At 49.7% G+C, this 14375-nt stretch overlaps 1 protein-coding gene across 1 annotated transcript in view; it reads left to right on the plus strand.

The window, feature by feature from the left end:
- LOC149355149 (uncharacterized) overlaps positions 1-14375 on the plus strand; it is a 105709-nt gene that overhangs the window by 83288 nt on the left and 8046 nt on the right. Inside the window, exons 3-4 of the mRNA XM_089583657.1 lie at positions 9051-9357; positions 13231-13582. Coding sequence (XP_089439783.1) covers positions 9051-9357; positions 13231-13582 — 659 coding nt within the window. The remainder of the gene's footprint in view (positions 1-9050; positions 9358-13230; positions 13583-14375) is intronic.

Here is a 14375-nt window from a genome sequence, read left to right on the forward strand (position 1 = left end):
AAGAGGCTTTTTACCCCGCTGTCGCCTCAGCTCCTCCTCTTTACTTCCCTATGACTTCTTTTTTCCCCGTCGTTCATTTCCCGCACCGCTTCTTCATTGTTTCGCCCGTCGCTTAGCGGCACGCAAGAGTCTCGATTTCACCCATCAAGGCTATCGCCCAACCCTCCCCCTTCGCTGTTTCTGCACTAAGGCTCTTGGTGTTTTCTCTTTGAGCCTCTCTTTGTCTGCCTATCAGTCTTCGTCCTGCTTGGTCACTTCGGCTGCCTACGTGCTTACAGGATAGTGCTATCTTTTTTTCCTCGGTGCGGGTAGGGGTCTTGAGCATATTCTGAGCGCTTTGCCGCCCACCAGTGAAAACAAGACCATACGGGCTTCGTATTGATCACTGTACACAGCGTCTCCGGCAAGCTCCTGCTTAACTGAAGGAAGAGATAGTTGTAATCGATGCGAGCGCTTCTTCGTGCCCGTATGCCCCCTTGCACCACTGTTTCCGGCGCTCCTCGCGGTTTACTGCTCTCAATTATTGATGGAGACTCGATAATGAAGAGGCTCGCAAGAGGCTATCGGTCATGCAGCGCCTCTCCCCACCGCCACCGTCGGGCGCCTCGACATTCGCTGATGACGAGCGGCAGCATGGCGTTCTTTGTTGGACGCACCGATCTCGGCGATGTCTGTTCGCCCGCGATTCTACTTCGTTGTGTGGGGAGGAACAAAGGAAGGCGACGCTATTGTCATGCATGGCTTTGACCTTTCTCGGGAAGGGAAAAAAGGACAACGAAGAGCAGTTCGTGACTACTGACAAACAGCAATTGGCTCCAGGGCCGTGTACGTGATTAAGCTGCGTATGTCTCGTTCGCACGTAAGGAATGGCTCAGAAGAGTATAAATACATCAACGACTGTGTATGAAAAATCCGGAGTTTCCGCTGATCGCAGCGTTTCACAGGGTGCGACTGGAGCGAAACAATTTGGTGCAGTCGCTGATGTCGCCGCGTGATTTTCGGCGAGGGCTTTCTTATGCAACGCGTACGCAGCGTTGCATAGGGGCGGCACGCAGGATTGTTTGATATCTAACAACATGCGGCCCGCTCTGAATACGCTGCTCGCGTGCGCCGCTCCAACGGACAAAGCTCCCTACTTGTCTGTTGCAGAACGACCACACCGACGCTGCGATTGAATTCCAGCTGGACGCAAACCCACCGCAAGCCGTCTCCGTATATACCAACGCCCCCTCCGGTAGCAACCCGACGGAAATCGCAGCGTCGGGCGGTAGAAATCACAGCATGTGAAACAGCCTTAAAGCGATCACTCAGTGACGCCACCTGTGACCAACGAGCTTCGCTCACAGCTCGGTGGTCGGCCCAGTGAGAACGCTAGCCAATGAAAATATCTCACGAGCAGGGTGTCGAACCGGAACCGAACCTGAACCCGAAACCGGAACCGAACCCGAATTTTCACCCGGAACCGGAACCGAACCGAACCCATATTTTTTTCGCCATCTTGGAGCTGAACCCGAACCGGAACGATTCAAAGGAACCGCTCCGAACCGGTTCGGGACTGGGTTCAGCCTCACTTTTTTTCAACCCGGCACACTTTTTTTTTTTTTCAGACAAAAAGAGATAGTCTAGTGCGTAGGTTTGCCCATCCGAAGCTGTCTGCGCTAGAAAATGCGAAAATAGCACCCAGTATATTCGACAACAGAACTGAATGGAGTGTGGTGTCTGGGAAGAAACGTAATTGAGGCTTCTGTAATGTACTGGCACCAATTTCTTCTATTTATTTATTTATTTATTTATTTTGTCCATGACCCCGCACCTCCACCAAATGAAAGGGGGTTCGCGTACTAGTGAACTCGGCGATACAGTTCACCAAACAGCTGGGCGGACGGCAGCAAAATCACAGTCAGTCTAGACAGCCAGAGAGCTGGAGCCGCGCGCCGGCACTTCGTCGTCAACTACTTCGTCTGCCATCGAGGCAACAGGAGGCGCGTTCATCATAGTTCAGGCGCGTTCATTGTAATTCACTACAGTTTATTTATTTATCTATTTATTTATTCGCAGGGGCTGAAACATTACAGAGAGGAGTGGGTAGTAATAAGAAATATACAAGAACAATTTTGGTACCGCAGAATTAGATTATATAATCGCTAACAACACTCTTAAGTAACTCGGGAGTTTGTAATGCATGCGATGGAAGCGGAGGGTGGTTACTTTCCTTAGCTGTCATGGGGATGAATGAGGAAGAATGAAAGTGGGTGCGACTGCTTGGCACTTCAACATTGAACTGATGGTCGCTGAGGGAAGAAATATACGAAGGCGGCAGAAGTAGCAAGTCTCTGAGATGAGGGTTATAAAAGTAGATTTTGTGAAACAAACGTAAACATAAACATAAATAGATATAGACATATACAGACATTGTACGTCAGGTTTATATGAAATCTTGAGTTGTTACTTCTCCCCCTTTACATGTTTGTGTATGGTTGTAATAAAATTGTTAGCACTGATCTAACTCAATAAAGGTCTATAGACACCAAATTTTTGCTTGCGTGTTTCCTTGTTTCAAACGATGCTTTCGACATTGGTGCTCATGGAGTACCCCGTAGTATTCGCCTACTACCAACAAATAAATTATATTTGAATTTCTTCTTGACGCTGTTCTTGGTTTATCAACAGAGCGATGGCTCTGACGTGTAGTTGAATTCAGGTTACATTAGGCACGAAAAAAACGGCAATATAACTGCTAATATGTAGTTTGTTGTAATACTAGCCTATTAAGCACGCTGGATTAAGTGCATTAGTGACTAAGAACAACGTATCAGCGTTTATATCACAGTTTTTCCGCACGTCACGTGAACTAATGTTCAACTACACGACAAGGCCATCGTTCGGTTGATGAAACCGATACCGAAACAGCATGGGAAAATAAATTCTTTTCTGAATTATTCAGCGGCCGTAGGCGAATACCACACGGTGATACAGGTATTCTATTATCTAGTGCATCATTTGAAAGAATAAAATACGCAATGAAATTCGTTGTGCATAGTACTTTAAACACCTATTTAGTATACCTTCCCGTTCTTTGCGTCATTTACCACAAATTTATGAAACATTAGCGCAACGACCAAACGACGTTGTGGTGATAGATTTTGAGGAAAGCAAATGGCGCAGTAATAGTCTCACTTCTCGATGGACACCTCAACCGCGCCGTAAGGGAAGGGAGGAAGGTGGGAGTCAAAGAAGGAAGGGAGAATAGGGTGCCGTAGTGGAGAGCTTCAGAATAATTTGGACCAACTAGAGACCGTTAGCGTGCACTGACACCCCACAGCACACGGGCGCCTTTTGCGTTTCGTCTCCTTCGAAACGCCGCCGGGTTCTAACCCGGGTACGTCGAATAAGTAGAAGAGTGCCCTAAAGTCTGAGTCACCGCAGTAGGTAGTACAACATTTATTTTTAAGCGCTCGTTGTCTCCGACAGCTGACGACACTGAGACTAGGGCGGCAGAAAGTTAGTCCCCACAATCCGCCTCAGGAGGGCAATGGGGGGTGGGGGGACGGTGAAGATTGTTGAAAGTGCATTTTTACCAGTCAGTGCCCGGATGTACGCCCACTGGGGTGTGGTGTGCATCAAGGGTGGAGGCTGCACGCACGCACGCACGCGCACACACACATCCCACACCCCCGCAAACACAGTGTGGTTATTTTTGGTAAAGGAGGCTATAATGCTAACGCAGTTAAAAAAACAACTAAAACAGTATTCATACTCCGAGTTGGATTCGTACTAGTGGCGGCGCAACAGAAAAGCTCAGTTTAGAGAAGCCTTAGGCTACTCGGCCATGTCCTAGGCTTTTTTTGTTATCTTGTTTGCATGGCATATTAGCAACCTTTCTGACCCTCCTTCCGCCTCGCTTGATCTCGTCGAATTCAAAGAACTCGGTAGAAGTCCTTACGCCACCAAGACTCCCTTACTCCGCCCGCACATAAAAATTCCGGAACCAGTCAGGAGGCTGAACTTGCACAGCATATTCCTCTTGCTGTAAAGAGCACTGTTCTCTCAACAGTGACTTCGCTGAACGCGTCAGTATTGCGTGTTCCACACGCTAAGTGGCACGAGGAGTTCGCACGGAATTCCGAAGTCTTTCATCGCAGACAGAAATGTTGCACTGAAGTGCATGATCTCAATGTATTTTTTAACAGACTGCTGAATTATGTGAAAAAAAAAACACAGCATAACGACAAAAAAAATCATTTTGTGGCTCAATGATTTCTCGTTGATTGCACAGGTACCAATTCACTGATCACGGCACAAACGCCTTCTTGGCGCGAAGGTACGGCCTAACACGTAATGTCCATGTTTGAAGCGTGAAAAAGGTTATACCGGCCTTTTGAAACTACAGTCGAGCCCATTTATCACGAACCTGACGGTCACGCGGAATCCGTTCGTTATATCCGATGCTCGTAGTAAGTTGACTCTCCGTACAACAGCCAAAAATACTAAGGCCGCTAAAAGTGGCGTTTACTTCTTATAGAACTGCGTTATGCGCGCCTGCTTGTGCAAAACAGAGCCTGCAGCGCCTCTTTGCAGGCTATCTAGGGCAGTCATTTAATCCTCGTCGACACCCTTGTTGCCAACTATCAAATTTAGGGACTATGTATAACTAATCATGGTTGAAGTATCCACGGCAGCTGGTGGCACGCTGGCCACATAAATAAATTTCCTGGAAGTACGGGAAGGCTCGTACTTTGTGTTCAACGTCTTCGTCAGAGCACGCTCTTCTGCGATTTTGTGGTCCGCAGGAACGTAGTTATCCGAGGAAACATCTGGACAGCTAATGGTCAACGAAGCGTTTTCACAAATCTAGGGCAGTCATTTAATCCTCGTCGACACCCTTGTTGCCAACTATCAAATTTAGGGACTATGTATAACTAATCATGGTTGAAGTATCCACGGCAGCTGGTGGCACGCTGGCCACATAAATAAAATTCCTGGAAGTACGGGAAGGCTCGTACTTTGTGTTCAACGTCTTCGTCAGAGCACGCTCTTCTGCGATTTTGTGGTCCGCAGGAACTTAGTTATCCGAGTAAACATCTGGACAGCTAATGGTCAACGAAGCGTTTTCACAAATCTAGGGCAGTCATTTAATCCTCGTCGACACCCTTGTTGCCAACTATCAAATTTAGGGACTATGTATAACTAATCATGGTTGAAGTATCCACGGCAGCTGGTGGCACGCTGGCCACATAAATAAAATTCCTGGAAGTACGGGAAGGCTCGTACTTTGTGTTCAACGTCTTCGTCAGAGCACGCTCTTCTGCGATTTTGTGGTCCGCAGGAACTTAGTTATCCGAGTAAACATCTGGACAGCTAATGGTCAACGAAGCGTTTTCACAAATCTAGGGCAGTCATTTAATCCTCGTCGACACCCTTGTTGCCAACTATCAAATTTAGGGACTATGTATAACTAATCATGGTTGAAGTATCCACGGCAGCTGGTGGCACGCTGGCCACATAAATAAAATTCCTGGAAGTACGGGAAGGCTCGTACTTTGTGTTCAACGTCTTCGTCAGAGCACGCTCTTCTGCGATTTTGTGGCCCGCAGGAACTTAGTTATCCGAGTAAACATCTGGACAGCTAATGGTCAACGAAGCGTTTTCACAAATCTACATGCGTCTGGTCACGTGTGTTTCGAGCTTCTTGTTCCGTTCCTGGGCTCATGCAGCGACGAAAGTAGCGCAGCGCTCGTGGCACCGAATGCATCAGTTGCAGCACCCGCTCAATGACGCTGCCTGCACTTGGTAGCAGAGCAAAAGATGGAGCCGACTGGGCAGGCAATGCATACCACGTGACTAGCATGGCTAGTAAGGCTTTTAAAATTCTCAAATCACTGCTGTTAGTTGATCCATAACCATGGTCAGTAGCTTCACTTTCGGTGATGTCCCTTTACCACGTACACCGCGCTTCTTCCACCTGGGATGCTTTGGCCAGCCGGCGAACACGTAGGAAAATATTGCCATCGTAGGCCACCGACGCGGGCTTGGCCGGCGATTACTTACTGCTTCAATAGAATTATACCATACCGTTACCGTGTTTACGCTACCGTTTACAGTGTTTCCAGATGCCGGACTTTCCGGTTAGCGCTGCGCACTGCAGTGCCCCCTTTTATTGCATTTTTGGGTCGACATATTCTTTCCTGGGCGGTGTCGTGAAGGTTGAGAGGCCCTCTCTCATATCCGCGCTTACTGGAAGCACCACCTCTTCAACTCCGGGAGTAGTTTACGGCGCGTCCTCGTTCGCTATAACCGAGTGGTGCGGACAAGTTTTTGACTGTATCTGCGACGAATTGCCATTGCCCTTATGCATATTTTGACGGCAGCACCGTACCCGTTCGTAATAAGCAAGCGTATATCTGCGGCCGTTATAAGTGGGCTCGATATACATCCGCTGAATTCGCTTTCATATATTACACAGGTATCAAAAAGGCATGGTAAGGCTGCAGATATATGGGTAAAGGAAGCAATGACCGATCACAACCTTAGTCATTTGCCTTGTGGAGAGGTCGTACAGGTGTCCGAAGGAAAAGTGAATAGTGAGAAACCCGAATGTATTGGCATAAAGTTCTCTCACGACCATGTCCAGAAAAGACAGACAAGCACTTAGTGGGCTATTTAGCACAGTGGCCAGAAAGCGGTTGTTTCGAAGGTTTGAAAGTAAATCCCCTAAAACAAGTGTGTGGACAAATGGTGCACGGCTGATTCACCAGCCTCTATCAAGGGCCCAAAAAATCTGTAGACGCACAGGCTCTCTTTGATAGCGCCCCAGAAAAAGTTACAAAAATTCTATGTAGTGCAAGCATATATTCTTCCAAGCAGAATGCTGCATTTACAAGAATGATGCAACACAGCATCCCAACGAAGATGTTAGCAATTTGCATCCGTGCAGAAAAGAAGCGTTCTCAACCCATCCATGAGTGTGTTTTGTTATCACAATCTTTTTATCAGATCAAAAGACGTCGACGTCATCATAATAAGCTAAAGTTGTAATTTGTCCCTGTGCTAGGGAGAAGCCACGATTAGCTGTGTTTTTGAAGATACTGAGCTATAGGGGTTCAAAATATATAACACGAGTCACAAAGGCGGCATCGAAGAGATGATTTAAATAAAATATGTGTGGTAAGCTCTGAAGAGGGAGAGCCAGTGCTCCTAAAAGGCTCTCGTTGGGTGGGGGATGAGCGGTTGAAGGGTTCTCGCATATTCCCGTACCATGTATGAAAGGAGGGGGTGGGGGTGACTGGCAAGTCGGTTTCGAGGTGACAAAAAGGTGGCTGTCTCTATACAGGTGCCGATACATGACAGCTTCGTTTCTCAATAGTGCGTGGCAACGTAGAGGCCGCGTGCGGGGGTCATGTCGGCGCCCGCGTAAGTGCACTGTGCCCGAGAAATTCCTGACTGACTCCAGCTTCAGGATGACCAATTACTCGCGCGACGAGTCTCCGAAACTGCTCAAGCTGGTGGGTTTTGTAGATGCAAGATCCACCGGCTTTTCGTCTTATACCTAATCAGACGGATTATAGTGTACACAGCCGATATACATTAATTTCGATTTCAATGCAATTTGCGGCTCTTGCCGTAAATACGTTTTTTTGCCACGAACACTAAACAAAGTGGGTCAATTGAGAACATATCGCATTACACAAATTTTTGAATTTTTTATTTTATATATCGATGCGCCGGAAAAAAACTAAACAGCATAAAAAGGTTCATTAGAACCCATCTACGTTCTAAATTTTTTTCTGTACTGAACCCGTTTGAACCGGTTCAGTATGGTCCGAACCGGTTCGAACCGGAACGGAATGCCGCTCTGGAGCCGAACCCGGAACTGAACCCGAAAGGTGTGAACCCGAACCTGAACCGAACCCGAAAAAATTCCGGTTCGACACCCTGGACTCGTAATCAGCCTGGACCATGGTTGTCGGCAAGTGCGCTTTCGGGGATTCTTTTAAAGCGAAAGCACTGCTTCACTAGCAATCCTGAAAAAGCCGATGGGTCTCTGAAGGCTTGGCTTTTGACCCTTGACCTTTGAGGTGAAATTACTTGAATAAGGTGTGGTTAGGGGAAGGGCATGCGGTACGAAAGTTTAAAATAAATTGTCTTGGGGGCAATGCAGGCAGTGTCTCGGCAAGAGTCGAGAGAATTCGAGGGACAAGTAAAGGCAATGTTTAGGCAATAGTCAAGCTAATTTGAAACCAAGTTCTTTCGCACGTCACACTCGGTTTAACGGCGTTAAAACAGTCATTTCTTTGTTTTCTTTTGAGGTGGGGGTGGGGGGACGCAGTTATCGCCGCCACATTTTCGACTCTGAAACAGGAGAAAATACTGAGAGTTTTCGGCTCCTTCAGTGTTTTTTTTTATTTTTTGTTTTTAGCTTTGACAACGTTGCTTCCCTCTGGAAACTATGGATACCAAGGCGTTGCGTTCAGTCGGACTATTCCATGCTGGCCGTTCCATGGGCCACAAAACCTTTCGGCTGCTGGCGCAGTACTTCAGGTCTACAGGCCTCAGGGACCGTTCATAGGCTCCTCATGCGTGAACCTCCCTGTCTTTACTTTCCTCCCCTCTTCCTCTTACTCTTTTTACCGTGAATGCCTACAAACACTGCACAAAACAAGCGCGCGTCTTTGCATGTCCGACTGCGAGGTAACGGTCTTGTTCCACGCATCTATACGTGTGCGTGATAAACAGCCTTTGCCAAAGTACTTCCTGAGCTCCGCTTGACGGGAGCTGTCTGTGGTGTGCCTCCTGCGGTTACGGGCCAGTCCTAGAAGCTCTGGGTGGAGTGACAGGACTTCATTACTAGCTAACGTCTGGGTGAGGATGGAGAGCAGTGGCACACAGTAGAGTGTCAGACGCTGTGCATGAACCGAACCTCCCTGGAAAAAGGTGGTCGTGCTGGCCCGTACGTTCCTTCGTGGACGTCCTATGCTTTGACCATAATTTCTTCGGATGTCGCGGGGCTCGTTCAGCGTATTCCTAAGAGGGAGGCGCCTATTCTTCTCCAGGCCGTGTCAGCCTGGCGCCCTGACTGCCCCGAGCAGCAGCCGGGTGGCGCCGCGGCGGACGAGGAGCAGTCTCACCGCCAGCAGGACGACGAGGAAGAGCGGCTGCGCTGGCTCTCGCAGCTGCCGGCGGCGCGGCACCCCCAGGAGCAGAACCTGGAGGTGACGTTGGCCTCGCAGCAGCTGCAGCTGCGCGTCTGCCGGCCCGTGCAGAGGGGCGAGCCGCTGCTGGCGTGGTTCTCCCGCGATCTGGCCGACCTGCTCAGGCTGCCCGCGGCGCCGCCGCCCCGCAACAGTGGCAGCGCGCACGGTGAGTCTCGGCGCCCAGCTGCGGGCGTGGTCTTCCTTTTAACGCGCAAGTTCACTGCATTGCTTGTGCGCCACGTTTTCACGACATAACTTTTGCGTCCGTAATAACGCTGACGCAACGACACTTACAAGCGGTGTCATCCGCCGCAAGGCACCCACGCCGAGGGATTATTACAAGCGTGGGTGCAAGTTCTTGAGCCTTATGACCGTCTGGAGACCTGGAACACGCTTTACCTTTGGACTTTATTCTAGGCATCTGGCTTGTTTGGGAAACTGAAATTCCTCAGTGGATACTCCCTAACTGTAAGAAGCCATCAGTTATAGTTGTTAATACTCATGGTGCAACCACCCCCACCATCAGCGTGAACTTAGAGACGGAATGGTTTGAAGGCTGTAATTACTGCTCTCTTGTCGTCCACGAACGTGGTATCCTTCGTTGTGCTGCAATGCAGTCGTTTCTAGTTAATACGAACACTGGTTCCCGAAAAAAATAAAAGAATTTGCCCAGAAAGCAAATCGTCCCTAAAAACGACTCCTTAAGAGATAGGAAATATTCAAAAGATCATTTTATTAATTATTACCTCCTTCTGTACATAGAGATGTGAAGTGATTGCAGTACGCTGCGATATTGAAGTTAGTTAAACACACAATATTTTTTGCAGCACAACAAACCATTCAATACACTGAGCACAGGATAGGTAGCCGACATTTCTTTCCTAAGCGAACAACGAACTGTCACCCGAACCCCTCGTGACCGTCTTCCCGAGGTCCCCTTCTTCCTGTGAGGGAGGAGGACCCCACTTTGCGAGGGAACCGAAACCGCGTTCCTCCCGGACGCAGTGGTTTCACGGATGGTCCGGCAGCCACTTGCCGCCGTGCACTCAGTCTAACCTTGGGTAGGCTAAACGTTTGAATGTACGGCTGACAGCTGCTGAACGCATCTTTCAAAGTAGCAGAATCTGCAAAGGGAATCTGCATCGCAAGCATCCGTGTAGTACTGCGAACGGCAAAGCGCGCCGATCGGCTACCTTGGCGCTGCAAAGCAAGCAACCAAAATATAAGGCGATCACTGAGACATTTCCACTTTTACACATAGTTTTTCTAGTGCTCAGCACTACAAATGCAGAATGATGGAACATCTCGTAAGAACAGAAAAGGTTTTTATTCTTAACTTTGTGCATATTAACACGTCAGATATACATCCCCTGTGCAATCCCACCCTGTACATTGTCTCAAAAGCGAGATTTCGTTAACGAGGGGTAAATACATTAGCCTAAAAAATACTGTCTATATTTGGAGACGCTCATTACAGCAGGGGCATGTTAAATGGACACGAGTGTACGTCTTTCCTTCAGTTCTGATTGCTCCCACCATGCTTGGCAGCCATGCGGCATTTCATTCCGGAGCAAAATCGATCTTAAAGTTTGCCATTTCCGTGGCCTCACAGATTATTTTCACGAACAGCACTGCATTTTCGACGTCACAAGCATTCCTCGCACGTTAACACCCGCTTCTCGCTTTAGTTACAATATTCTGAGGCTTGTAATAGGTGCTGTCAGGCATTTTATGAAAGTACTCATCGCTTTCAGTTGCTACATCAACCATTCAACTCGTGTACGAGTGTGTTTCTGGTAATTTTACTGTTGTAATCGCTGTGCCACGCAAGGCACTGGCAGCGGACTGAATTTCGGTCTCGGTTTGCTGTTTTCACTGTTCTAAACAGGTTGCAATCATAGTTTTGAAAAATGACTTCTTGTGATGAAGAGAGGGATTGCTTAAGGCCGATTCACACAACGGTCGAAATCACCGATTCCGACCGCGGACAGAGCACCACGTCACCCGACGTCACTGGCTCCGTCTTGTCCGCGGACGGCATGCAGCTCGCATTCCCATGGCGGACGGCAAGAGACGACGGCGCGTACGGACGGGCAAACCAGTTACGGAAAGCTCCCTCCCACCCTCTCGTTGCTTTCCGCAGTCTTCCTCGAACTTCCCTCCGAAATAGCGAGGCAAGTGCCGCACCCCACAACTGCACCAGCTCAAAGGAAATAGGCACGCGACGGAACTGCGCCAGCCACATCGTCTGCATGGGCACTTGCAACGGCCGTTAACGCAAACGGCAGTTGAACGCCGTAACGGCCGTGGGAACGGAACGGTGGTGGCTGCGCTCACAGGGCACTTTCCATGATCGGTCGGTTCACTTCCGTTTCAGCGATTTTTCACGTGACTCTTGAACTTTTATTGCGAAAGCAATACTGCTCGAGGTTTCCGCTGTTGGCCGTCGTCCCGGAGAATCCACCATTGACCTTTAGCGTGACCTATGTGTGACGTCATACCAGCTGTGGAAAAGCGGGGCCCCAGCTCGGCTTGTCGCGATCGTCCCAGCGAATCCTCCATGCCGCGAGGGGCGCTCGCTGTACGTGACGTCATGCCAGCTGTGGATAAGCGCCCCCCCCCCCCCCCCCCCAACTCGGCTCGTCGCGATCGTCCCAGCGAATCCTCCACGCGCCGCTGCCGTGGGGGAGGCGCTAGCTCTACGTGACGTCATGCCAGCTGTTGAAAAGCGGCCCCCCCAACTCGGCTCGTCGCAGTCGTCCCAGCGAATCCTCCACGATATGTCGGATGATGTGTATAAGGTGAAGCTGCAACGATGTGCTGCAGCTAAGAAGCGGCGGCGTGCGGAAAAAACGGATGAAGAGCGGGAACAAAGTTTAGCTAAACGGCATGCATATTATGCAGCCAGGCGAATGCGTTCAACATCTCTTGATCTGGGTGCTTGCTTTCGCAATCCACTAGGCTTAACCAAGCTAAGCCTCTGTCAATTTTTATCCTGCCAACTCGAAAAAAATTTATTTCTCCAATTATTTTCTGCGCTACATGCTGCACAGTGTGTTTTTTAACTATTTGCAAGAGTTGCTTGCAAAACAAGCGGAGAAGCTCATTTAGCCAATCCAATCATATCCATGGCGTTGCAAAATGGCTGCATTTGTTGTTTTGTTGTGGTACAGTGGCTAGTTGTGCTTATTGTGGTTTCAGTGTGGTGAAGCGTGCCATTTCACGTTCCATCGCTTGTACTAAACGCAGCACCACTGTGCATTTCCTTGTTTTTTTTCGTACCGCGAGTGACGTCCGCGCCCGCACTCCTCGCTGGCGAGCTGGTTGAAAAGCGCCGTCATCCTTGCGTACACGGGCGCATTGTGTTACTGCGCTCGCAGTTCGGCGAGGTGATCCTGCCACAAGTTGATAAGTAAATGCGTCAGTGACGCTGTTCAGGCAAAGCGTTTTTGCGCCGGCGCGCTCGCCTGCAGCTTGGACACGTTGCTGCTGGGGGCTGCCATCTTGCCTATTTCACGACGAAACGGACGGAAACGGCGGCGGAACGGAGACCGGCGAGCTCCGTTGATGTCAATCGCCGTTGGATTTCCAACGGCGCTGGCGCTGCCATGTAACTCCGCCTAACGGCCGTTAAGGCCAACTGCCGTTTTCCTTAACGGTCGTTAAAGTGCCCATGTAACAGGGCTATTAATCGCTTAAAAGCGGCCGATCCTAATAAAAGATAAAATAAGCTAAAACGCCAGTAATCGAGGTTATTCGGGGAGCTCGCTCGAGGATGAGGGCGCACTCTCGAGAGTTGTGCTTTTGAAAGCGCAGCAGACAGCCGCTCAGGCGGCAGTGTGCAACCCGCGTTTTTCGGCTATCAAAGCCGCCGTCCGCGGACGAGGCGTAGACGTCGGGTCACGTGGTGCTGCGTCCGTGGCCGGACGAAACTCATTTGTTCCTTCGCGTGAATGGGCCTTTAGGATTGTGATGTGACTATAACCCCAAAATGTTCAAAAAGCGCAGTCTACGAGAACGGGCTTTCGCGCGCATGCAGGAGGGGCTGGCGGCGAGAAGCCGTACCGGTGTCCGCTGTGCAGCGACGCCTTCGCCAACCCGTACCCGGTGGTGTCGCACCTCATGTACCGCTGCCCCGCGAGGCACCACGCCGCGTCACCCGAGGCACAGCTTCCAGCGCCGCCACCCACGGTGCCGCGGCGGGCGACCGACGCGACGCCGGAGCCAGCGGCCGCCGTGGACTCCAAACCTAGGGCGCTGGCCGCTCTGCCGACAGCGAGAAAGGTCAAGAGCTTCGACATCGCCTCGCTCACCGACTGCTGTGGGGGAGGCGGCACGGAAAGCAAGCACCAGCCGGCCAACGCCAGGGACGTCAAGGTGACGCTGGACAGGTATGCCCCGGCGCCGGTGGCGTGTTTGCGGGTAATTTCTGAATGTCGCAACGCTAAAAACGTGTCATAAAATGTTTTTGTCGCTCAAACCGCTGGTTTATTCACGTTGAAATCTGATGCAGAGATGGCACATGACTGTCTTGCTTTTTCAATACAAAGTTTGGGTGATGTACTTGCCTGGTAGTGCCGTCTGGTGCCTATCCGAGGATGGTGATTTTATTCCGGCAGGCGCAAACCAAACTCGTTGAACTTTAGGGTAGTATTGTTAAAGCAGTCGAGAAAGCATCTTAAAATGAGCCACTCACCTCCCTACTCCTATCTAAGGTGATTAAACAGCTCCTCTGATAGGCACCAGACTGCGCCGCCGGTATCACTTATGCGAAAGCTGCTTGTCTTGGGTCGCCGATGCTGCAGACGACGCGGATTTCTAATTGATTCTGATTGCATCAACCAAGTACATCATCCAGACTTGGTGCTGTAAAAGCAATACTACCGTATGTCATCTATGTGTCAAACTTCAGCGCGAATTTGCGGGCGGTTCAAGCGAGAGAGGAATATTACAGTGAATTTTTATCGTTACAAAAGTCAGTATGAAAACATTCGTTCCCCGGTGTGGCCTTCCCCTACGGGCCGTTGCAGATCATTGCGTGCGGCGAGTACGCATCGTCTTCGCTGATAGCCTTAGCACACTAGCTAACAGGCGCTTCGTACTTAATTAAAAGAGGTGTCTCGTCACCTCTGTGAATGTCATACCAAGCTTTTTGGATATTTAGCATCTAGGGCCATCTGTTAG

This window comes from Amblyomma mixtum, chromosome 3 (genome assembly GCF_055824585.1).
Source record: "Amblyomma mixtum isolate Tamu chromosome 3, ASM5582458v1, whole genome shotgun sequence".
Lineage (NCBI taxonomy): Eukaryota > Metazoa > Arthropoda > Arachnida > Ixodida > Ixodidae > Amblyomma > Amblyomma mixtum.